Source organism: Lycorma delicatula, chromosome 1 (assembly GCF_047948215.1).
Source record: "Lycorma delicatula isolate Av1 chromosome 1, ASM4794821v1, whole genome shotgun sequence".
NCBI classification, from domain to species: domain Eukaryota; kingdom Metazoa; phylum Arthropoda; class Insecta; order Hemiptera; family Fulgoridae; genus Lycorma; species Lycorma delicatula.
This window is the reverse complement of record NC_134455.1, coordinates 229,854,814-229,881,997: the sequence shown is the minus strand read 5'-3', so window position 1 is coordinate 229,881,997 and position 27,184 is coordinate 229,854,814. Positions and strand designations below refer to the sequence as shown.

Below are 27,184 nucleotides of genomic sequence, written 5' to 3'. Positions count from 1 at the left end.
CTACTCCAGGATGCCTTAATATGTGGCCCATAAATCTGACTCTTCTTTTAGCTATATTTTTCCAAATGCTTCTTTCTTCATCTATTTGCTGCAACACCTCTTCATTTGTCACTTTATCCACCCATCTGATTATTAACATTCTCCTATAGCACCACATTTCAAAAGCTTGTAATCTTTACTTCTCTGGTACTCCGATCGTCCAAGTTTCACTTCCATATAAAGCTACTCTCCAAACAAATACTTTTAAAAATCGTTTCCTGACGTTTAAATTAATTTTTGATGTAAACAAATTATATTTCTGACTGAAGGCTCGTTTCGCCTATGCTATTCGGCATTTTGTATCACTCCTGCTTCGTCTATCTTTAGTAATTCTACTTCGCAAATAACAAAGTTCTTCTACCTCTATAATTTTTTCTCTTCCTAATTTTACATTCAGTGGTTCATCTTCGTTATTTCTACTACATTTCAATATTTTTGTTTTGTTCTTGTTTATTTTCATACCATAGTTCTTGCGTAAGACTTCATCCATGCCATTCATTGTTCCTTCTCAATTATTTTTTCCTTCAGCTAGAATTACTATATCATCAGCAAATCATAGCATCTCTATCTTTTCACTTTGTACTGTTACTCCGGATTTAAATTGTTCTTTAACATCATTAACTGCTAGTTCTATGTAAAGATTAAAAAGTAACGGGAATAGGGAACATCCTTGTCGGACACCCTTTCTTATTACGGCTTCTTTCTTATGTTCTGCAATTATTACTGTTGCTGTTTGGTTTCTGTAAATGATAGCAATCGTTCTTCTGTCTCTGTATTTGGACCCAATTTTTTTAAAATGCTGAACATTCTATTTCAGTCTGCATTATCGAATGCCTTTCCTAGGTCTATAAATGGCAAATATGTTGGTTTGGTTTTCTAATTAACGATTAGAAACGCTATTCTAGTTACCTTAAAATATTCAAGAAAAAGTAGTTCTGCTAAGAAACCCTGAAAATTAATTTTTCACCTTAATATTTGTACATATGTTAGATTTATAAATATTTGATTAAGTAATACGGTTAAAAGATTGTATACAAATAGTATTATGTAAGGGCGGGGGTACTTTTAGACTGGAAAGATTTGTATTGTGGTTATTTATAATCAATAGTCTTTTTACTGAATCAGTAATGTCTACATTTCTACTAACTGTATTCTTTACGTTGAAATCCTTTATGCATAATAAATAAATAAATGTATAAATCATAAAAAGGAAGTATGTTGTAGTAATTTCATAAAAGATATACATTTAAAAATTAAATATATATCTTTTAACGAATTTTAAGAAATTTATTCAAATTAGAAAGATAATATATTACATATTATTAGAGAGCTGTTGTTACTGTTAAAATCTTCAATAAAATTTATGTTACTCTTAATTCTCATTGTAGTTGAATGATGTAAGTTTATGCTATAAGCATTCTAAAATTTAATATATTTCTTCATTAAAAAATAACCATTTAATTTTCAAATCAGAAAAAGTTAATTAAAACCTTTTTACTATTAAAGTTACAAAAAATAAACTCTTGAGTGAAAATAAAACTTGAAAAATCAAAAGAAAGGATCAAATAGTGACTTGGACCAAGTCGAAAATAAAATTCTAGAAGGAAGAGAAAAATAAAGCAGGATAATAAATGAACGCTTTTAATTTATTAAGGGAAGTTAAAACCATTAGGAGATCCTACCAGTCAACTTCAAGTAAACGTATGTGTGCTTACGCGTCTGTAGGAGAGAGAAAAGAGAGAGAACGAATAATGAACGAGTAACTCTCTAAATAAAAGTAAAAATTTTTACTTCTAAATTACTGTTTCCAGGTCTAGTTTAATTCATGATAATTGAAAAATGTTAAAAATAATCTAATAAAGTAATAATGTTTTCAACTCAGTTACTGAACCGATTTGAAATAAGAAGTACGTGAAATTTTAGAAAACATAGAAGTATATTTATTCTGCAAAAAAAACGTATATATATATATATTTTCATTTATAAATATATTAATTCATAAACATTTGTAAACATGAAAATATGCTTCTTAAGAAAATGTTTACATAAAGCGAAATGTAGTAGAAAAAACTAAATGATGAAGGTACTAATAAAAATTCAGCATCGACCATGGATTTTTTTATTATATATTTTTTATATATAATATGCATCATCTTTTCAACAAAAAGCTTTTAGATTACATATTATTAACTTTTCCACCTATCTGGAGACTTATGATTATATTTTAAAAAATTAAAAAAAACCTTTACACCCTTGTTATGTTGTGTTTTTGGAGTTTTAATTAACCATTGACAAGTCTCTTTTTTAGATGCTCTTTTATTTTGACAAGATTAGTCGTTTACTATGTCACCTGAGTTTTGTTTTTTCGGGGGAAGAAAAAATATTTTGTATTTTGACTATGTCGCTAGAGTTTTCGTACTGGGAGGATATAGAATCTTTTTTTTTTTTGTGGAAGGGGCTAATGACCATAGCAGTTGATGCTCCTAAAAAAAATTAACGATTAAAGCTGTAACTAACAGAAGTTAAAGGTTTTTTTTTATTTAAGTACCAAAATGACAAAAGGTGGCGAAGTAAAGAAAAAATTGTAGCAGTCAAGAAGAGATTTTTATACAGAAAATACATTTATTAGAACGATCTACGAATTAAAATGAAATATTACAATATTTTTTGATATATGGCAGTAATGTAAGTGCAATAGAAAAAAAGGAGAAAAATTCAAATTTTTTAAATTTGGTGTCAGAGAAGAATGTTGAAAATTAAGTGATGCACTAAGTATTCCGAATAAACAGTGTGGAATGAACTGGTATTTTGGGGTAGAATTTTGTAAAAGGAAAAAGTAAAATCGGCTACATATTTACGAATAGGATTAGTTATTTAATAAAAGAGGACTGTGTAAAAAGCGAAACCGTTGCGGAAAATCGAGAGGTAGAATAATTGGAGTTGATAATTCAGAATCCAGAAAATATTTTCAGATTAAACCTTATCGAGGAACAGAAAGGATAGTGATAAAATATTCAAATAATGCAGATATAAAAATAGTAATAAATAAACACCGAAAAAGTAAAATTCGATACGTGATAATAGAATCCGGTAACGATCTGAAGGCCATGAAAGTTTTACGTTTTTTTAAGTTTTAAAATATATTGATTTTAGAGACTTTTTTAGACTATGGAACTAACAGAACTAAAAAACTATAGTTTAATGCTTCTGTAACTCCATTTGTTGAGAAATCATAGCTATGCTGATAGTGATTCTCATTATTTATTTATGGTTTAGTGTAATAACCAGTATGTATTACTTTCATTATTTTCTCGACCACGTACCGACTGGACTTGTACGCTGCCGGTACGATAATTTTTGTGGGAGGGGGAAATATAATTCTTCCATGACACAGTTTCTACATTATTCATTTACTAGCGTCCTCGATGTTACGAAATACCACAACAGTTATTCATTTTCTATCAACAATATTTCATAATTGCGACATGCTGTTTTTCTTACGAACACTGAAAACAGACCGTATTAAAGTTATCTGACGAATGATAGATTACGGTTTAATCGAACTACATTAAAAAAAACAAATTACAACGTTCAGAAATAAACGTGCTTGACTGTTAGGTTGGAACGTACAAAAAAATTTTCAGCTACAGTAGTAAAAGAAAGATTTAATGTAATATAATGGAAATGCAATCAAATCTTCCAAATTTGCAGGGTATTATTATTTTACTTGGGGAGGAGACCCTCGATAAAAAGATTTATTTTAAAAGATTCAACAACCAAAAAGTATAAATATCGATCGAAAAGATCGTCTATTCCCTAAATTTTTGCATTTTGAAGCAGATGTGGTTCATTTTGGATTATTTCACCTGCTATTCAGTTGAAAAATGATTTTTAGAAAACTAAAACCATTAGGTATCTATGAAACTTGAAGATAAAATAAGGTTACAAGTAATAGAATAAAATAAAAATATTGTGTTTAAAGACGTTCAACCGTCTGCAGTAAAATATCTCCTCATTTCTAATTTTTAGAGTAGATTGAATGATAAATCTCGGAATATTTGTTATTCCGATAACAAAGTTACAAAGAGCGATGCTTCATCAAATAATAGTCGCTGACACATGAAATGAACTAATTAATTTCGATGAATATTAGCTTTGACTTTATATTGCATATTTATAATCCTGTTATTTTGCAGTGGCAGGCAATTATGGATCACGTAAAAAGGATTTAATATATGTGTTTCTTTAAAACAAAACTATTAAGTAATACTTACAAATTTGTTTTTAACCCCAAAAAGTGAAATTAATACTTTATTGACGTAATTTATTAATTACCTTTTGCCTTGCAATGGTGTTTTCCGATATAATTACAAAAAAAAGTTAAGTATCATATTGTTATGTCATTATGTTTGTTTATATTGACTAATTAAGATAAACGAAATAAAATAATGGACTCTGGATAGTGTGGTCATCTGCAGCCAGAAAGTCAATCAGTACATTTTATATTAAGGTTGAAGGATCTTAGAAATAAGGACCATCCCTCAGATATTACTTTTACATCTTGTTTTAAATAGAGATTTTATAAATTAAAACATTCTGGCAACGTACAAAAATTTAAAGAATGAAATGATAGTATTTACTAAAATTTAAAAGCTTAACAATTTCATTTAACTTTTATCTGGAAATGTTATTTCAGGAAATAATTTCTCAATACAAATTTGTTAACGTGTCTAACATAATAAATAAGTAATATTGGCTCGCGGGATAACATCAATTAATTTATAAAAATGATAAAATATCATTACAAAACATTATTTTCTGCAAAAATAATTTTGTTAAATTTAGATCTGTGTATGCATGAATGATCTACGATAGATCTTTGAGAAAATGTTTTATGTAATTTTTTGGGATTTTCATCGGAAGAATTGTTGATCGTGTTCATATAAAATTTCCCTTCATAAATGTTGATTTATATATCCAATACCGAGCGAGTTAATTTGATTATTAATACAGTTTCGTATTCTTTAAAATATAAAGTTAATTTTAAAGAAGATTTATAATTAGATTATTTTTAAATGAAAGAGAATCGACGATGCGGGGTAATCAATGTCGTTATTTTAGTCTGCAGCGTAAGGTTCAATTTTTGTATTCATATTAATAGGCTTATTGCCGGACACTTTTATAAGCCAGTCACTACTAGATCGACATAAAAGACTAATATTGCCTTTGGCGTTTACGAAAGGTCAGTGCTGTATATCGTAATTAATAAAATAAGTCGATCATCATTTCTGAGAACTTCTTAATTAGATTCTCAATCTACTGGAACAACTTCATTTTTTAAATATAGAATCGAGCTTTTATTTTTTCTTTTCCATTAAATTTTTTTACGGTTTCAATAACGTTTTACCTGTTGGTAGAATGAATAATCCTTGGCAGACTCGTTCTGAGAACTGAACCAAGCAGCAAGTGATAAGAAGCCGATTTACTGACCGATATATCGACTGACTAATATTCTGCAAAATATTCCCTGGTGAGGTAGTAATACATTAATCTGTCGTCTATCTTTTCTTGTGTCTCTTTTCGCTTGACACATATAAAAGATCTGAGGTACAAGAGAACCAGTCCATTTTCTTTTTGTAAGAGTAAAAATATTCAATATATAGCCGCTCTTTGCGATGAACAGAATCAAGGTATCACTTGCAGGACTGAATATTTCGGTATTTCAGTGAGCTTGATATAATGATGTGCACCCGTATATTTGGGTCGGTGAAGTTGACATCGGAAACGACCAGTCTCTCCATCCCCTATTAAGCTTGGTATAGAATATTAGTTATTCTTAATATTGGCCTTGTCAGTTTTTGGTAGTGACTTACGATTCATGCCAGGTTGCCTAAAACCGTTACGGTTATGGCTTTTAACATACACAGATCTATAAAAATGATACGTTACTATTAACATTGGATTTTATTCACAAGATCTAGAAATTAGACTTTTTCACATATCATTTATTTATTATTAGTAACGAATAAAATACTTTTAATTAAATATGATAGTAACCACCTAATTGATAAGCCATAACAAAAAATTACTATCATGTACTATACGTACACAAAGCACATTTTTCAGGTTGTGTTCATAGAAATAAAAGTATTCTCACTCACAAAAATCTATAAAGATTACTGTAATTTTCTATTATTACCTTCACGAAGAAGAGTTTGTAATCGAGAACATGCAGTCGTTGGATATATATTAACATTATTACTTATAAAGAATAACATAGTTTATTTTTTCAACAACAACTGAGACGAAAAAATGGTCGCCTCATCATTCAGCAATGGTTCATTACCAATTATTGAATACTTTTATGAAGTAGAACAATTAGGAAAATATTGACATTTTGAAAATGTTTTCGTCTTCTGAAATTTTTCAACGCTCATTATCATAAATGCTGTGCGAAATTTATGAATTAAAAATTTCATTTTGAAGTTAAAAATATATATTTTTATATATTTCATTTCTTAAACCGAGTTGAAAATGATTTTTCATTGATTTCATTGTAACGTATTTACAAGACTTGACTTGCCAGTCTACAGTTTTATATTTGATGCGCCTGTATAAAATTTGTTTACACTACGATCTTTATGAAATTAAATTTCTCGCGATGCAAATAAGAATACTAATGAAATTTAACTAAAAATGATACCATATAACCGTTCAAGAATATATTTCTAATGATGTATCTTATTGGATAGATTTGGAAAGCTACTCTGTAGTAATTTCCTCTGTAACATCTGAAGGAAGTGAAGTGAGATAGTTAGTTTAATTTACTAGATTTATTTTGTTATTTTTAATTGTGCTTTGATTCTGTTAATGGCCAGTTATTACAATTATTATCATTATTTTTTATATTTCTTTGCAAAAGTTACAGAAAAGTAATCTTACAAATGTGTAAAAAAGAACTTTTACATTTACAACGTTTTAGATATCATAATAAAATGTTTTTTTCAGAAACTTTAATGCATTTTGTTCTTTATAATAAATATTAATAATAAATTTCATTTATACATTCGGTGTTATAAATGAGTAAACAGATGAAAAATTTTAAATCAACAAAAGAAAAAAAAATTTATACCTTACAAAAATTTATAAAAACAGTTTATTTTTTGTACAATCCAGCTTGTAAAGCATAAATTCTTTTAAAAATTCCTATTTAAGTTACTGAAGCGAAATTTAAATATTTAGGCATGATATACGAGGGTAAGTCAATTATTATCCGCAATGTAGTTATAAATTTTATTGCAATACAAATAGGAAACTTACATCTACATAATTTTTCAACATAATCCCCTTGGATTTTAACGCATTTGGTCCATCGTTGCAAAGATTCCTGATGCCCTCATAAAAGAAGTTTTCGGTTGAGCTGCGAGCCAGGAATGCACCGCTTCTTTCACTGTTTCGTCCGAGGTAATTCGACGGCCCCTTAATGCCTCTTTGAGTGGACCAAACAAGTAGTAATCGGAAGGGGCAAGATCAGGACTATACGGAGGATGAGCTAGTACTTCAAAGTTGAGTTTCTGGAGCGTTTCAGCAGTGTGGGCAGCAGTATGTAGACGGGAATTATCGTGCAACAACACAATACCTTTCGACAGCAGTCCTCGGTGTTTGCTTCGAATTACAGGCTTCAGCTTGGCAGTAAGCATCTCACTGTAACGCGTACTGTTTATCGTCTTGCCCCTTTCCTCATAATGTTCCAGTACTGGGCCTTGTGAGTCACAAAAACCGGTAAGCATCAGTTTTTCTGCGGACGGTTGGGTCTTTAACTTTTTTTTGTAGGGCGAATTTGGATGTTTCCATTCCATACTCTGCCCTTTACTCTTCGGCACGTAATGATGGATCCATGTTTCGTCACAGGTCACCGGTCACCCGTTCGTTACCGTAGCGATCCAAATGTTTTTGGCAGATGTCCAAGCGCGTTTGTTTATGCGACTGTGTGAGTTGTTTTGGGACCCGTCTTGCACAGACTTTATGAAACCCAAGTCTGTTGTGGATGATTTCGTAGGCAGAACCGTGACTAATTTGGAGACAATATTCCGCTTCATGGATAGTTATTCGTCTGTCTAAGAAAACCATGTCACGTGCACGCTCAATGTTTTCCTCATTTGTGGCGGTAGACAGTCTCCTTCGATGTGCGTAACACTTGTGCGACCGTTTTTTAATTTTTCAGTCCATTCGTAGACACTCCGTTGCGGAAATACACTGTTCCCGTAGTGTACCAAAAGTCTTCGATGAATTTCGGCTCCTGATACACCTTCCGACCACACTGGACGTTGCTCTTCTTTGGTGCAAACAGAAAGCGGAGCAGCCATGGTTAACGGCAGGGCAGCGATAGTGGAACTAACCTACCAGTATCAAACCTGCACAGGCATAACAACAATTAAACCACGCATGCGTCGTCTACGCAACACAACAGTACTACCTACATAAACAAAAATATAACTAAATTGAGGATAATAATTGACTTACCCTCGTACATAAAAAATGTATGTATTCCTTATATTGGAATATCACTGCATCAATATTGCTTTATAATGGCGGTTTTTAAAAACTCTTTTTGAAGCAGTCAATAAATATTATTACTGTTAAAATACTGAAACTAAAAAAAAAAATTAGTGTCTTTTGAGTATGTTAAAAACTGGAAAATGAAGCGGCAACTACTTTAAATGATTGTTACAAACATCCGCTTATTTGGAAATTCGGGTTTTTCTATCACATTATTTTATTTTATTAATGAATGAGGCAACTATTTGTATTTTTTTAATTTTCTTTATATTTTTACTCTGTTTTAAAATTGAATAAATGTATAATTCAATTCAAAATTTAATTCAATTTTTTATTATTGTTTTGATTTATTTTTTCTTGATTTTTCATAAGAATTTTACGACAAGGAAAATATATACTTTTTAAAATAGTAATTGCGAACACAAACGGAAGTAAATTAAAATTGTGGATTAAAAGAATCTGAGGTTAAAGTATTTAATTCGTTACTAGAACAGGCTACAAAAATGCAATATTTCTTTAATCTGAAATTGCATTAAAATTAACAAAATATTTAAGTTATTCAAAATATTAATAAAAAAAGAAAATTTAAGAAATCAATAGGCTTAATCAAAATCTACAAATCACTTTCTAAATTTTCAAATCTATATATCAGGTTAGACAAAGAAAATTAAAATTGTAGATTAAAAGAATCTGAGGTTAAAGTATTTAATTCGTTACTAGAACAGGCTACAAAAATGCAATATTTCTTTAATCTGAAATTGCATTAAAATTAACAAAATATTTAAGTTATTCAAAATATTAATAAAAAAAGAAAATTTAAGAAATCAATAGGCTTAATCAAAATCTACAAATCACTTTCTAAATTTTCAAATCTATATATCAGGTTAGACAAAGAAAATTAAAATTGTAGATTAAAAGAATCTGAGGTTAAAGTATTTAATTCGTTACTAGAACAGGCTACAAAAATGCAATATTTCTTTAATCTGAAATTGCATTAAAATTAACAAAATATTTAAGTTATTCAAAATATTAATAAAAAAAGAAAATTTAAGAAATCAATAGGCTTAATCAAAATCTACAAATCACTTTCTAAATTTTCAAATCTATATATCAGGTTAGACAAAGAAAATTAAAAGGAGTTAAATTAATGTTACATTTTTAAATGTAATATGACTTTTTAATATAAGGTCGTAGTAGTTTTAAAATATTGTACGTAAAAATAATGACACTGCAAATTTTAATATTTTTATGAATATATATTTGTGTGTAATAGACTGATGCGAGATAAATTTAATAGCAATAAAATACTGTTATTTTTATTTTAGACAAAATTCTTTTATTAGTTATTAACCTGTATGGATAAACGTAGTTTGTAATTCCTTCACAGAGAGCAGTTATGTTTAACAACTAGCAACAAGAAGTTTATACCTTTACCAACAGATAGCGTGTACAGCTACACACTTGTACTTCCGTAAAGGGGAATAATGAATGAATGAATGTACGAGAGCGTAGTAGAAAAGATTAGTACTACTACTACAATATTACTATAGGATATATGGTTTACTACATATGAATATTAATTACAGATTTTTTATTATTATTATTATTTTTATTGTTGATACTTATTGAAATTGCAGCAATAGCATTTGTCATAAAAAAGAAAATAATAATTAATTCCATTGTTCATTGCGATTTGCATTGGATATGGAAGAAGTTAAACAAGTCGGAAATATAGTAAACTATAATAATAACTTTTTTAAATGATGTATTCAGTTTTTTATTAGATTGTTTTTGTTAAAACGTTCCTTTTATTATGAAAGGAAGAATATTAAAAAAGTTAAAAACTTTAATAAAAATCGAATATATATTAATCATTAAAGCTGCTTAGGTAACTTGAATCAATACAAACTACTTATTCATTCAGGACTGTTTTGGCTTCATAGAAAATATTAATGGATTTCACCCGTCTCAACTGAATTTTAGCTTGGGAAAAAAAGAAATTGTTAACATTGATAAGCGGTTGAAAAATATTTACGAAGATATAAATTATTAGAATACTGGCAAAACCAATCGCTGAGCTTTCGGCGTATAGGTTGTTTTGAGGCAATAAAACTTGAAATAAATAAATTAAAATTTTTCATAAAGAACATAATTTTTTTAAATTATTGTAGTAATAAAATTTTCAGTTATGAATAATTTAAATCAAAATATGCAGCACCATCGTCAAATGTGCTTCGAGGTATGTCCTTCGAACATATTCTTCTCCATTTCCGGTTAAACTATAGATAAAAAACAAATTTAGTATAGTAAAAGATTTTTATTAAAAAACAATCATGAACTTAAATCTTAATACCTGAAAAGAATTCAGGAGGTTCTATAATATTACTGTGGTCGATGAGAAAAAACATGACACTTTTCTAATGCTATACTGTCTTGTTTTTTTTCCCCGAGTGCCTCAGATATTGTAATATTTACATCGAAATATTTAACATTTCTCGTTCAAATACAGGAAAATATTACGATATTGGAGGTTATCAGATGACATTTGAGATTTTTAAGATTCCTTTAAAATCGCAATAACTCCTGCTAACATTACAAATATTAACAAATATGATATGAAAAAAATTAAAAATCTGCTATTTGAATGCAGTGAGAAAGTTCATGGTTTTATAAGAAAAGCAAATAACATTATTTAAAAAAAAACTTCAGAAAGAAAATATAAATGTTATCAAGCAATAAATATACTCTTTACTTACTAATCAGATTCAGAATATGTGAATATAATGCTTACTTTTCAACAGAAAGCCAAAATTAGCGCTTTATAAAATATATTTCAAATTTTCTTATGCCTGTAATAGTTACCACCTGCGATCCAACAAGCACCGGTTAAAACAGCTTTTTCGGAAAGAAATTTTGTTTGCTGTATAACCAATTATTTTAATGGTCAGTGTGAAGGTTTCAATCATACAGCTGAAATCATCTGGGTTTCGAAGATCTTAACGTGCAGAGAATAACCTCATAGTAAAAGATAGTAGGGAAACCGTTCACATTTTCCCTGATAACAGTAGTGTGGGTTGTATTATTCTTAATAATGAGTAAATTATTTTCATGACTAAATTGTTAATATTCGGTGGCCTAAAAATGTTTGGTTAGGACCATGTAATAGAATATATCCTTTCAATAATTCCGTTCGATTGTCATCGCAAAAGTAAAAGAGTGAAAGAACAACGAGCTTAGTATATTTTATTTCTTTAACTCTACTAAATTAATTGTCTTTCATTTCTTGTTTTGGTCTTGTTTGCTGGAATGAGATTGAAGAGATAAGACAAGGGGTCTAGATTAGGAAAAAACGAATCTAAAAATGTAACTAAACAATTTCAAAATTTTACGAAACTGAGGTAAAATTATGTAATAAGGTTACATACCACGCATTGTTTGGTAATGTAGATTAAAAATAAAATTAAAAAAACGTGAGAGTAAAAACTGTATAACGAAATTACTTATAATAATCTGGTATTACTTATCATTTATATCTTAACTCGAAAATTATTTACTTATCTTCTTCAATTACGTGGTTGTTTGCTAAAAGAAATCCGTGTAAATACTGACAGTATGTTCTTAATTTAGAACACTGAAGGTCTGCGCCCAGTCGCACTGTAAACTAGAATTAATCGTCAATCTGCAACGATTTTTTAAAAACTAATATTAAATTCGAATAAAACTATATTTTATGTATTTCAACTGTTAAATTTCATATTTAATTCGTTCAATCGAATTTCTCTCTCTATGAATGTTAGCGTAATCGCATTTTTTGCTTCTCTGATTAACCAATAAGTTATTAACGTAGTAAATGAACTTAGAACACTGTACTACAGTAGATAAATTTTCACTAAACTAAGGAGAAACTGAAGTAGATTTTAATTTACAATTGTCATTGTAATTTACAATTTAACTAAATAAATTTCACATCGCTTCGATTGTTTAAAGATTTTTTATTACGTTTCCGACAGTAAAATTTAAGATATAAGACAAGAAACCTTATAGTCAGGCTGGAAAAATGACAAAGACGGTCATTCCAGAATCTCTGCTCCTATTATACCACTCGAAGATCTGAACTCGGATATAACGACCTTCATTTATACTCTGCTTCAAACAATTATAAACTCGCACACGTATATGTATATGTAACTTATTCAGGTGTAGAAATTTATACTACACTCTGAACTCCTAACAATCTTGGTTAATATAGTACTATTGAGTCAAGTCTCATTGATGAATAAATTCAAATTTTAATTTTAGCTTTTTTTTACTGTTTGTAAATAGAATGTAATTTTATAGTTTATAATAAAAGATACCATAAACGTGATAATTTATCATGATAGATACAAGTTTTAAAAGAATATACGAATGCTGGTTTACAATCCATAAAACAGTAAATATATAAATGTTTGATATTTCTTTCATGAAAATCAGTGAAATCTACCAGAAACTATAGAGCACAAATATCATAAATCCAGACATGTTATTTTCTGGTATAATCGGATTACAAATAAATTTAGAAAAAGGGAAAGATAAGTAAGGCATTGTTTGTATAAAACAACTAAATTTTGATACATAAGTTAATTACCTAATTTAATAATTATGACTAGTTAAGCCATGCAACCGCTTGTTTAGGAAATACAAATAAAATTTGTCATATATACAACATGGAATTTTTTATACGTACAACATTCCTAACACAGTCGTCATTATGCAATCATAGTTTTATCGGTATTTTCCAACTTTTAATAAAATCTTTAAATTCAGTATGTTAAAAGATTAAATATTATATTGAATATATTCCGATATTTTATGTTACGAATACAGAAACTTACAGTATTTTCTGTATATATTGTTCTGGGTATTTTCCTGTGATATTGATCGGTACAGTTAGTAAATAAAAAGGATCCCCATAATTTCCCCATAAATTCGAACGTATTGTAATCCAAATTTTCTGCATCCATAAATTACGAATAAATTAATTTTATTAATTTACGTTACAACTGCCTTTTATTGTAACCTCCAATTAAGACACCGGTGACGAATACTTTATTTGCCCGTACGAGTGAAGTTTGTGACATCCTTTTCAAAGTAGCAACCGCCTCCATTGAACGTTTTATCTCACAAATACTGACCGATTATGGTTATGGTTATTATTACGGTACACTTACTAAAAATACAGGGAGTTAAATACAAAACACATTTTCTACTATATTCAGAACAATACAGTCACATTATTTTATATTAAATCAGTGACTCATAATTGCGGCTATGTTAAAAAATATTTTATATACTGATAAATCGTAAGTTTTATCAGTTTACTATATTTATGTAATAATTTTCAGATTAGATGTTTTTTCGACTTTTGTTGATGTCTTTTTTATTCATATTGAGAAGAAACTATAATGTAAGTATGAAAAATTACTAATTATCCACTATATTATTAAATATTATCAATATGTTTTATAAGCTGTATGCAACTAAATAATAATTTTAAAAAGCCACACTGAATTTTTAAAAATAGTCAGACTTAATTTCTTAAAAATTTGTCTAAAAAAAAATAGAGATAATTATTACAAAAATACAAATAGACCCATCTTTAAATTAACCGATTAAGACAAGTAAAAGTTTTTTCAATTTTTGAATCGCAGCAACACATTTATTTACAGGATTGTTTCTGATCAGTCAATCAACGAGATTAAACTAAATGTTGATGGAATTTTATAATTCTACATTTATATATCTAATCTGAAAGCCGTTCTTTTATCGATAAAATGAAATCATTTATTTTTCTTACTGACAGGATTAGGAATACTTTTCTAAAAATTTTCTGCAGAAATAATAGTCTTAAGGGTCGAAAGAAATAATTTTATCCTGATGGAAAGTAAATTTTCAGTATCGAAAATTTTACTTTTTCGCTGAAAAATAGAGAATATGAAATGATATTAAAACAAAATAAGAAAGAAGTATTTCCTAAGATTTTGCAATTCTTAAGAATGTTTACTAACAATCCCATATTCTTGATTAAATGGCTATAAGTTTTATCGGTTAAAGATTTTAATCAAGAAAAATTATTTATTTAAAAGATTAATTTTTACTAAGGATTTTTATTATTTTGCAAACCGATCTTGGGTATTTATGATTAGTTTATTCATTGAAATTTTAATTTTTACAATTGATAACTAATAAAATCAAATTCTATCAAATACTCAACTCCAATTCTAGTGGTAGAAAGTATTCTACAATACAAACTTTTTCAGATAGTTTTACTAAATTTAAACAGATTTTATATTGAATAACTTAGTAGAGACAAAAAGGGTGGCTGATCGTGACCGACAACAAAATTTTAACATTTTAGTTCCCACATATAAAACAAAATTTCAAATTTTCACAATATTCTATATTTCGGATAGGATTATCATAATTGATTTAAGGCTTATTTTACTCCGAAACGCGTCAACTGTGAACGGTAGAATAATATAAAAATGCTAGGAAAGTTAGAAAATTGGACTCAAATCAAACATTTCACTCAAAAACTTCTCACTAAAATCACTCAATAAAACCTCCTGCCGCTCTTAAATTTTCAAAAATCAGTGACCAATTTTTCATGTTCTTTAAAATCTTTTGTACGCAATATATTCGTAATTACTTATAATTTTTTCACACACTGAATTTCAAGGATGGTACGTTTCGATACTAATCGTGTTCTGAATATACCAATCGTTTACTACGATGAAAATGTAGGATCGATTATACAGTTACTTTTATGTTGAATTCACTTGGATAGACTAATAAATCTTTTTGAAATCATTTTTATTTAATCTAGAAAAGAATTGTGTCTGCTGATATTCGTATTTCATTTTGACTACGATTAATGTATGTTAAATTTTAATAACCTTTTATCTTTAAAAATATATCGATTACTTATAGCATCGCAGTCTTCTCGGAGGAGAATTCTAAGTTTCAGAAAGCTTTGACATTAAAAAATTATTTTTTCTATAACTATATATATGTATATATATATATATATATATATATATATATAGAGAGAGAGAGAGAGAGAGATAAATTTATTTAGGATAAAAACAAAATCGTGAACGTTCTGATTATTCGTCATGGCGGTTGAACAATGTTTATTATTTTTGTGATGCAACTGTTTATTACAAGATAATTTAGTTTCACAAAAATTGTCATCATCAAATAAGAGATCAAAAAATATATATATTTGACTTTAAAAGTAGATAATATTCGCCATACCTTCAGATAATCTGAGGAAATTTGGTAACCTAAACTGTAAATGAATATACGATCATTGCTTTACAAAATCATTATAAAAGTGAAGTAAGAGTTAGCACAGAAAGTCACGATTAAATAAGACATTAATAGTATTACCGTTGTTTTACTTATTTCCAGACTATAATTATTTATTTGGACACTAAAAGTAGTATTATAACGTATTAACTGGAGAACGCCGTCAGTATTAAATTACACATACAGCCTACTATAGTAATTAAGTTTGTCCGTTCAAGAGTAAACAATTTCTGTAGATACAATATTATATGTAACATAACTTACATGTTCTTGTTCTCTGTGATCACTGGACCGTGGAATATTGAAGATAATGGCCGACTTGCTTTCCAAGCTTTCACTACATCTACAGCTTATACTGACAATAATATAAATACTATTCTACTACTATTATTACCACTATTTTTTTAATACTAGTAATAACAATATTACTATGGAGCGAGGTTTATCATTATAAGGTAATAAGAAAACCCCTTTATTACATTGCAAGATAGATTCTACCAAATTACATGAGAAGCCAAATCATTAAATAAATTGGCAAGATCAAGGCAATTGTTAAAATTGACAGATCACTGTAAACATAATTTATATAACAATTAGACAAAACTCGTTATAATAATTTGTAATTAAAATACTCCGCATAATTTTTTTTAATATATAAAAAAATTAATTTACTAATTCTCTCCAAGAAAACTGAAAATGTTAAAATCTGATTTTTATAGTCATTTAAATTATCCAACCTCCTTTGAAACTGCTACAAAACTTTCTATAGTGAAATTTACAGCAGGCCATGCTTAGGCAAAATTTTGGCACTATGGGAAAATTTATAAATTGCTGAATTATTTATGTAATTTTCTTTGATTTTTTTCTTTGAGCAGCCTTTCTAAGGAGAAACTAAAATAAAAATAAAATAGTTCAACGCATTTTACTTATAAAACTACCATAACTAGAATGATGTTCGTGCCTGAATATAAAAGCAGTTATAATTTTCTTACTGAATTGAAATATCGAAAATAAATGAGGCGAAGAGTAAAGCAAACTAATAACAATGATCGTACGGCAAAAACGAATGATTCACGCTTTCGCATCTACCATCTTACACCAATTTTCAGTAGATTATACCTAAAGAGTGTTCAGATCCTTAAAATTTCTATTTTATGTACGTATATTGTTGGTAGTTTATTTTTGGTTCAGTGTCCGCAGTCACGTATCTGTATTATACTCGTATAATAATTTTAGTTATTAGTTTTTTAATATTAATGCACCGAAACCAATTATAACAAATGCGGTAACTTAAAATATAAAATTAATGGCATTAATTTCTACAGTAAATTCTCAATAAAATAACAATCTTATTATTTAAGTATGAGAAAATACATTTACGCAGGATTTCAAGACAAAAGGTTTTCTCTCTTAAAGGAGGTATATAATGGAAAAGTACTTCAAGAACCGAAAAGGCTTAAACCCTGTCGCTAGGGAGGGTTTAAGGAGATAAAATGTTCCTGAGATAATAAACACACATCATTGATCGCTCTCCTTAAAGCGGTTTAATCGGTTGCAATTAGGAAGGGTTTAAAAAAGTAAAACGTATCTGAGGTAATAAATACTTCAATCATTGATTCCTTAAAGCGGTTTAATCAGTCTATCGATCAGTTGAAGTTATGGATAACAGTCTAAATTATCAACTTAACTGCAAGTATAGATTTACTTAAGAAGTTATTTAATATTTAATAATTAATAATTTTTATGTTTTCTAATGTATAATTAATGTCTTTTAAAATTAAGCTTTATGAACGACTTTTGTGGAACTTACTTTCATATTTTTTATGTAAAGTAGGAACTATTATTTGCTTAACCGGCTTCATTGGAAAAAGTTTCGTTAAGTAATAATACTGTTTTTAGTCCTGTTAATTCCAATGGGTAAATTAGTAGCAGTATTTGTTGTCCTTGGATGTTAAATTCATTTATAAATAAAAAAGAATATTAGGATAAAATATATTATCTACCATTCATAATAAGTATGCAATTTCTATTCATAATAAGACCCGAAAAAATAGCAGTATCAAGTTTTGAAAATTATCTGATGGAATGAATTTGAGGTAGTATTCACGAATCAGAGGAAATCTTTTTATTAGAAATAGTTTAAAATAATATATACGGGTAAGTTTACTCATAAAATAATATAATTCCTAATTAATAATACTTAATAAGGGGTTTCCTTTAAAGTAACTGTTAACGAAAATTATTTTTTTAATCTCGTTCTGTTTATTTTATTGTAGCGGATTATAATTCTTAAAAATTACAAAATATGTGTGTATAATTAACAAAGTAAAAGTAATGATAAAAATACAGGAAAAAATAAAATTCGTACAAAAATTGAAAATATTTAAGTGAGTTAAAAAAAAAAAAAAAATAGTTTTTCACGGAGGGTTAGTACACCGATGAAAAGCCAGCAGTGAGTGTATTAATACTCATATTACAGATATACTAAAAAGTTATAGTATTATTTTATGTTATTATATGAGCCTTATTTACATGCTCAGGAATAAGCCCATATGGAAATTATTGATAAAATATACGAACAATTACACAGTATGAGCTGGCAAAAAAACAGGAAAAACTGCAATAAATTACATGTTAAAATGTTAGGAAAGGATACAAATTGAACAAAATACTAAGAGGTGTAGAGAGAAAGAGAGAGAGAGAGAGAGAGAGAGAGGGGGGGGGGTGATTGAGAAAGGTGAAGAGGAGTAAGTAAGAAATTCAGATCGGGGAATTCAGATCAAGAATAAATATAAGTGCTAGTTATCATTTTCGTACGCATTCACTAAGGAAAATATTTTTGGAAGAGCAGTTAAGAAGTCCCTTTAGTTTCGTAAAAAAACAAATAGCATCAGAATGTATTTTACTGCATATTCATATTTCTGTAGTCAAATTTTGATTGAACATATTTAACTGAGTATCTCTAAAACCAACAGAGGCCAGCACCGCACGGAGCAAGGGAACGATATAGAAACAGAGGTGGCAATTCAAGTAAAATGAAATGAAATACCACTCATATATTTTGCCTAATAAATGAAAACAGCTGAGTTTAGAGTTTTAAAAATTTTTAATACCACATCGTATTCCAAATTAAAACCCTTTTCTTTGCTTCATATACGAACAAATTCATTTAAACAATGTTTTTTATTTAATCGTGTCGTTTATATTGTTTTGATTATCAGAACATTATGAATTAATCAAATTTTATTTTATACAATTCCCAAATCCTAAAATTTCGATAATCGATTAAAAAAAAATTATTAAAATTATGTTAAAATGTGGGTTTTTGTCTTTAATACCTGAGGGAGAAATAAAAATGTTGTTTCTCCTCCCACATATTACATCATATTAAATGTGAAGTCTGTCCAAATAAACAATCGAAGCATTAGATTTTTTGTGATTAATGATTATAGTAAATCAATATTATCAATAATTATTATATAAACTAATAATTATTACATTATCAGTTTATTTATTGATTATATATATTATCAATAAATAATATAAATTATATTGTCAGTAATAATTATTATTTTATATAATTAATAGAAAATAATGTTAAATTCTCTTCCACCAACCAACGGTTTCCCAAATAAACATTTTCTTATTGTTTTCAGTTTTACGCTACTTGAAACCTTTCTTTTTTAAAATAACTGCTAAAGTTGTTTCATTACCTTTAAAATCAATACCACTGTGAAGTTCTTAACGAAATTTCTTTAAGGTAGGCAATTTCTACTATGTATGAAACCCGTTATCTATTCTTTTTATAACGCCTTTATTAAAACGCCCAACTTTTGGCAGGTTTTGAAGTTGTTTAAACTTTTTCGCGAGCTAATCGACACGACTACGAATCGACTGAAGAAGTACCTCTATATACACTGTATATAATGAACAACTTTGCAAATAATTATGACAATTGAGCTTAACTATAATATTAAACTTTGAACGACACGTAATCCGAAAAATTAAGTAGTTTAAAAATACTTAGCTCATTTTAATAAATAAATTAAGATCTGTAGATAGTATTTATGTAGTAGACCTCTACTAAATTGAACGCCAAAACAGGCTGTTACGCACGGTTTGGCGTGAAATGAGACCCTCCTCGTAATGGGGTTACTTCCTCCTGCGAGAGCAAATTCAGTTCATGGAATGAATAATTTTACTTGTTGAAGAAGTCTCTCTTCCTAAATAAACGGTTGACATTTAGTCTTTAAAACAATCGATAAAAGTAACTAGCCCAGAAACAAAATTTTCCGATGATATTATACTTATATAAGATATATACGTTTTTCGAGACAGGGTATCATTTTCCAATTTTATCAGGATGGTAAAAAGACGAAATACTGGCTTTTGAATTATTTCAAATATATCAGAATTCAAAATTATGTTTACTCAAAATACTATTTAAATTCTTAAATAGCATTTATACTACATGAATCTTATAAATCTATATATATTAACTAGAACTAAATAAAAAACAGTTGTTTCGTGAAATTCAATTGATAATAATTCATTAAATGGACTGTAAAAAGAGAAAAAAGGTATTTACCTTACACGTACTTCTAAGATAGGATTGCTGTCTACCAGTAAGATCTTAGATCACTTAGATTACTTAGATCATAATTTAAGACAGTTTGAAGTAATCTCACGCTGAAACCAATGCGATGTGTTCTTGGGTGCTGAATGATTTCTTCATTCTTAAAAAGTAATTAGCTGGGGGGTTTTGTAATGATTATGGTTAATGACCCCATTACTAAAATAAATAATCTGCAAACTTCATTTAATTTTAATTAATTGAAGATAGTTAAATTATTAAATACTACAGGTATTTTGGTTTCTTTATAGAATATAAATATTGAACTGCTACAAGTACTACGGGTAAATTTATAACATAAAACAGAAAATATTTACCAAGCAATAGTCATAGCAAGTAACAAATGTCATTCTTTTGAACGTTTATCTGTATATCATTGCTGGTACAGAAACAAAATTAATTTTGCCACAACAAAAAACATGTAGTTGAGAAAAAGAGCCAAAAATAGTTGAAAAAAGTATTATTATAATAATAATAATTTTTATGTGGTCTTATTTAAGAGATATTGTAAATCTCAACTGAAATATTTTTCAACGATGTTCAGGTAAACAATTCTCAGAAATAATCGTAAATTTTCGCGACGACAATGATTGTACATCACGTAAGAAAATCATATAAAAATAATGTAAAATATAGATTAAAATAATTAAGTTATATAATTTTTATTATTAAAATTATTTTGTAAAGATGATAGCAAATATATATATATATATATATATATATATATATATGTGTGTGTGTGTGTGTGTGTGTGTGTGTATTTGTACCAAAACAAAAGAAAAACATGTAGATATAAAAAGAAACAAATAGAAGCAAGAACAGCAACAGCAGTATAAACAAAGAAACAAAAAAATATTATTTTTATTAATATAATTTTTACGTCATATCTTTATTTCCCCCCCCCCCACCACAGATGCCGGACACGCAATAGAACATAAACTCAGCTCCGAGGAGTGCCATCGCCTCAAACTACCTCGGCAGGAACAAAGCCCTACCCAGGCAGCCGGAACTCGGTCGTTTATGCCATGCCTGTAATAAGGGAGTCCCAGAGTGTTCCCCCACCGGGACTCCGGTCTTATCTTCTCAAGATAAGACCGCATCTTCTCTTGCAGGTGCTGCAAGAGAGTGTCCCCACCCGATCATTGATGATGGGACGCCGGAGCCTCCCATTCCCCCGTCCAATCCGGCAATGTCTTCCACCAAAATAGAGAATTGGAACAACACATCTTCAGGCCAGTCCCTGAAAACCAGCTGCACAAGATCTGATGAGGTCACGCCATCATCCACCGCTCATCGGAAGTCGTCGCCTTACCACGTTACCGCTCGCATAAGGCCCCCGTCTGGAGTCTCCACGCATTCTTGCTTCCTTCCTGCTCCCACTCACCCATGAGGGAATTGTAATGTGATATATACCTTTTAGTTCAGAGGCCTCATCGGTAGAGGACGATTCCCCGCCCCAGCATTAGATTGGTGTCTTCAGCCGCCGGTGGGTAACGACGTAACTTGCATTTCCCTGATATCTGCAAAACACGCTGGCCGCCCTCTACATCATCATCCGACCTCATCGGAAGGGGCGGAAAATCGTCATCAGATGCCCTAACTGGAGCACCCATTGCGACCGAAACTGGCAGATCTACAATTCTCCGTTGCCGCCGAACCGACACCTCTTCTGCCCACTTCCCTTTGCGACTATTAAGTACTTGGTCCACCCGCCGAAATTCTTCTATTATCATTTCCTCGATACCCCCTTCATCAGTTGGGGACACATCTTTGGACCACTCGCAGTCGTCCATAGTCCAGTAACAAAATTCAAAACAACAAACAAAATTAAGCCGCTAATAAACAATTAACGAAGAAAATTAATTAAACAAATATGTTATTAATATTACACGTAAGTTAGGTGTCATAATTGAAACGTTTTTGTTGTAGATATGAGATACAGATGACTTCCAAAAATGGTACTCTATCCTAAAGAATAAGCAGCATTTTACGATAAGCACACTATGAAGACAAATTGCAAACCAGCATGCCAAACTCACCAAAGTACAAATGGCATTCGGATCTGAAAGTAATCCATTAACTCTATTCTTCACAGGGACTGGCTGTATTATTCTCAGGGAAAGCAATTCTAGCTGCTGTCTCATGTACCACAGTTGCTTTATAAAAGTTAAAGCCGTGAAAGATTTGAGATTGATAATATAAAGGAAATATTAATATACCTCTTTCTACAGAAGATAACGCGTTAACAATGCTATTCATGATAACAGTTGTATAATAGTACTAACTAAGGGAGTTTAAATGTTCTGGTATTGTTACTACAACGCATTAGAGATTATATTTTACTTTGTTTATTCTTAAGATATAATTAACCTACAATTACCTACAATATAACATAACATTGTACGCTGCAGAAAGCTGGTTTATCAATTCATATTATATATACGAGAATTATAAACTTCACCAATCCTGCATGTTTAATACACAGAAGCAGTATATTTAATATATAAATATATATGTATATGTATATTTTATATGGGTTTTGTATTATTGGTTATTTGTGGTTTTATTTTGTTTAGTTATGATTTATTAATTTAGGATTTGTATTTTTTTTTTGTTTGGGTTGTAACTAAATGTTATCATTGGAAATGTGGATATCTATGAAAATGAAAAAAAAATCAGTTATTCCATACTACAAATCAAATAAAAAGGTGTAAAAACATAATATCTCACGAAAATCCTTAATAGTTTCTTAATGATGCAAAACATCAGATGCTTATTTTTCGTTATTTTTTCCGGGATAAGAAAAGAAAAGTCACGGTTTTTTAAAAATATTTCTTGAAAAGTAAATATTAAATGACAAAAAAAATAATTTTTGGTAATTTCATTTTTTAATTTAACTTTTCCACATAATTCGTTCAAGTAAATATGTACTAATGAACTTTAAAATGCTATTTTAAAACTTCCCTTTTTTGTTAGTTTTTCGTAAGTTTTGAACAATGGAATAATTAGGATAATACAAATTAACATGTCCAAATAAATCCGGAAGCCCCCCACATGGTAAGCTAGTATCTGTTTGGTTTTCAGAGCTGACGACTGATATTTAGCAGTCTGTAGAACAGATGACGATAGTATAAATTTCACTACCCATTCGCCACAAAACATAGATAAAAGTTTAGATATTAATATATATGTATGAGAAGTTGTTACCTGTGAGAAATAAGGAGGTAAAACACACCGCTGGTCATCAAGTCTTCTGCATTGAACTCGTTCCAAGAGCTCGATCCAGTCTTGAGTAGCGTTCTGTAAAATAAACATACAACACAGTAAGTATATGGCGATAAATCACAGCTGGATTTTTAAACTAAACAGATGTGCACGATAATGTAAATAAACAGAAATGACGTGTATCGTATTCAAGCCGTTTTAATAGAAATTGTCAATAAAAGTACTAGTAATTGAGATGTAAATAAAGCTCAGTTATATTCTTATATTCAGAAAGTAAGATTGTAAGTGTATATCACAACGAAATTTCGATGAAAAACTTTTTCTGAACATATGCAAAAAAAAAGTCTAAAAACAACTCTAAATTAGAACATTTAAAAACATGACCCGGATATAAAACTTTAAAACTGGAATAAATAGCACAATAAAATCTGCTGACAACGTAAAATATATTCTATAAGATTACTGAACAAAATTTATAATTCAAGTTTTTAGAGGAGTTGTGTTTTTAGTATTTTTTCTTTGTATATATATATATATATATATATATATATATATATATATATATTTTGCATCCTTCGTGATACTAGTATACCCCCCACCTACATTATTATTGTCTTTTATCTGATAAAAAAGTAAGTGATAAATAAAAACAATTATATTCATTAAAATTCATTATTATACAATAGATTGTTTCTTATATATTAAAACAAAACGAATGCCTAAGAAGATGGAAAAGTAGAAATTCCAAATCGAGAAGTTTGTAACTAAGAGAATTATTAAACCAATAATTTTTCAGGATTTTTTTTTATAAACGATTTAGATTGACATCAGGAGCATTAAAACCTTAATCTATTGATACAATCATCATATCATCAACTATTATATAATTACATTATATTACAATAGGACTATGGCTTTACTTTTGTATTTAATACTACCGAAACGACCTAGGAGGTCCAGTAGTATTTTAAAGTCACGTTCATAATTATAGCTGTTTTTACCTTCATTATTTTCTCATTAGTTATCCGGCGGTTAAAACAAATCCAGTCAAGAAACACAAAATTCAGACATTAGATCATCTAAAATCAGACTAATAGGGATTATACATAGACTAATAGGGACATAAACGTAATTACAAAAAAAAAAATGGTAGCTGTAATATCTGTAACGGTAAAGTGTCAACTCTCTCAAAAATCTTATCCCATACATTTCAGTATTTCAATTAAAACGGAAGCTTTATGGTGTACAAAAAATCTTAATTTTATTGTTTAATTAAATGCAGTTAAAAGTAACAAATACATAATTAAATGTAATATATATATATATATATATATATATTAGAAAGATTGCAAGGCCAAGAATAGTATTAAGAACAGAAGAAAATCACTGTTAATTCGAAATCAAAACGTCAACCAAACTTTACGTAAGCTCTTCATAACTATGATAAGTGTTGAATGTTCTTTGAAAACTGATGATGATTCGAGATAAATTATCTATTTCCGTATTTATATTTAGACTAGCGTTTCCCGTCACAGCTTCACTTGAGAAATATATAATCATAATCTGAGCATGAATATAAAAATTAATTCATAACGCCAAGCTTATTATATTTTTTTAATTGAAAAAATATCCAAGTCAAAATAGGTTAGAATTAGACAATAATATTTTTACCGGGGTAAGCAATTGTGACAGAACACTTAAAGATGATATTAACTCGTCCACATTGTGACTGATTACCCGTTACTTTCCTCTCCAGGTAAATCTAATATAGATCGTATAGTAAATTCCACCACAACAGGTAACATCCGAATTTTAATAACAATCCAACAACAATAACATCCGAATTTTAATTCTAAAAGAATACTTCAAATTGGTTTTAGGGGTTTTAAGCTCGTTATCAGTAATCAGGGAATTCAATCTCACCTTGATATTTTCAAAAGTCGCAGTCTATACAACATTTATTCACATTTTAATTTGATCAAACATACTTCAAATTTTACGAAATTCATCAGGTTCATTGAGTACTAACAAACAAAAAAATATTACACATTCCCCTTCAGATGTTATAATTTGTATTTAAGTACGTAATATATTTTTTGTGTTTTATTAATTTTTATTCAATTTTTTGGGTTTTATTAATTTTATTCTAAAAATTCCTCAATGAACCTTAAGGAGACACAAAATACAATGCGGAAAAATATTATAAAAGCTGTAGTTGCTAGTTTTATCAACTTTGTATTTAGGATTTCATATCTTCATAATACACACTGAAGTACTTTGTATTTTGTTTTCATATTTAACACGCCTAGGATAATTAATTACTTTGAAAAACGTTGTAAATAATAATCGAATAATCACTACAAGAGTGGTTGAAGGTTTTTTTAAAATAAGATTAGCTAGAATAAATCTATAGTTTACAGTAGGTTTCATTTATGATCAGCGTACATCATACCTAATTTGTAATGAGATATTGCTGTTAAAATAAAAAAATAAAATAAGTAAATAAAAGTTGTTCTCTATACTTTGTTAATTTAAAAAACCTGCAGAGTGCTACAAGGACACGATGTTTAAAACAATGCATATTCGTTCAAAACAAAATGTATATAAATAGTTCGTAAAAAAATAATGCGCAACTTGTTGAATGACTTAACGTTTTTTGTATAAGGTAGGGCTCCGCCTTCTGCTTAACAAACTGATTAAGACTAGCACTCTTTGGAATAAATAATTTATACATGACATTGAAATAAATCGGTAGCAGCGAGAACAAATAACCAAGCTATCACAAATAACACGAGTCAGATATTAAATATGAAGTAGACCAAAGGTAAAATTTAAATAAACATTAAAGAGCTAAGAATACCAACAATTATTCAAGAAAATTAACTAAAAGTTCACTCTGAGAAGTAAATGAATGATAAGGAATTTAGTAAATTTTTTATTTATTTATGTCTTACCAATCTAATATATAAAAAAAAGGTGTTTGTAGCGGGTTCTGTCTGTCTGTCTGTCTGTTTGGAGCAGCATAATGAACCAACAACCAATCAATTTCAAATTTTCAGGATACAATTGTGGTATCTCACGGAAGTTTTTTTGCCACAGATCGAGGCCCTCGCTCCCTTGGTGATCCTCGTCAAAGGTCTTTACCGCAGATACTATAGTAACTAATATTCTGTCTCTTGTTATTTAGTTTCTTTTTCAGGTATTTGTAAAGTCTTAACTCTTTAATTGCTATTTATCAGTATTATTCTCACAACCATGAGGATAATGAACCCAGCGGGGGTCCAAGTGGGGAGCCTTCTGGCTAGACGGGAAGGAAGACCGAAACGAACCCTGAGCGGCTAGTTCTAAATATAATGTAGACCGATGTAAAATAAAATG

General features: G+C 28.9%; 1 protein-coding gene across 6 annotated transcripts in view; it reads right to left on the bottom strand.

Annotated features, from left to right (window-relative positions):
- The window catches only part of RapGAP1 (Rap GTPase activating protein 1), a 753,456-nt gene that overhangs the window by 285,665 nt on the left and 440,607 nt on the right, over window positions 1-27,184 (bottom strand). For all 6 annotated transcript variants that reach the window (XM_075373977.1, XM_075373968.1, XM_075374012.1 and 3 more), the window contains exon 3: window positions 23,789-23,881. In XM_075373977.1, coding sequence (XP_075230092.1) covers window positions 23,789-23,881 — 93 coding nt within the window. The remainder of the gene's footprint in view (window positions 1-23,788; window positions 23,882-27,184) is intronic.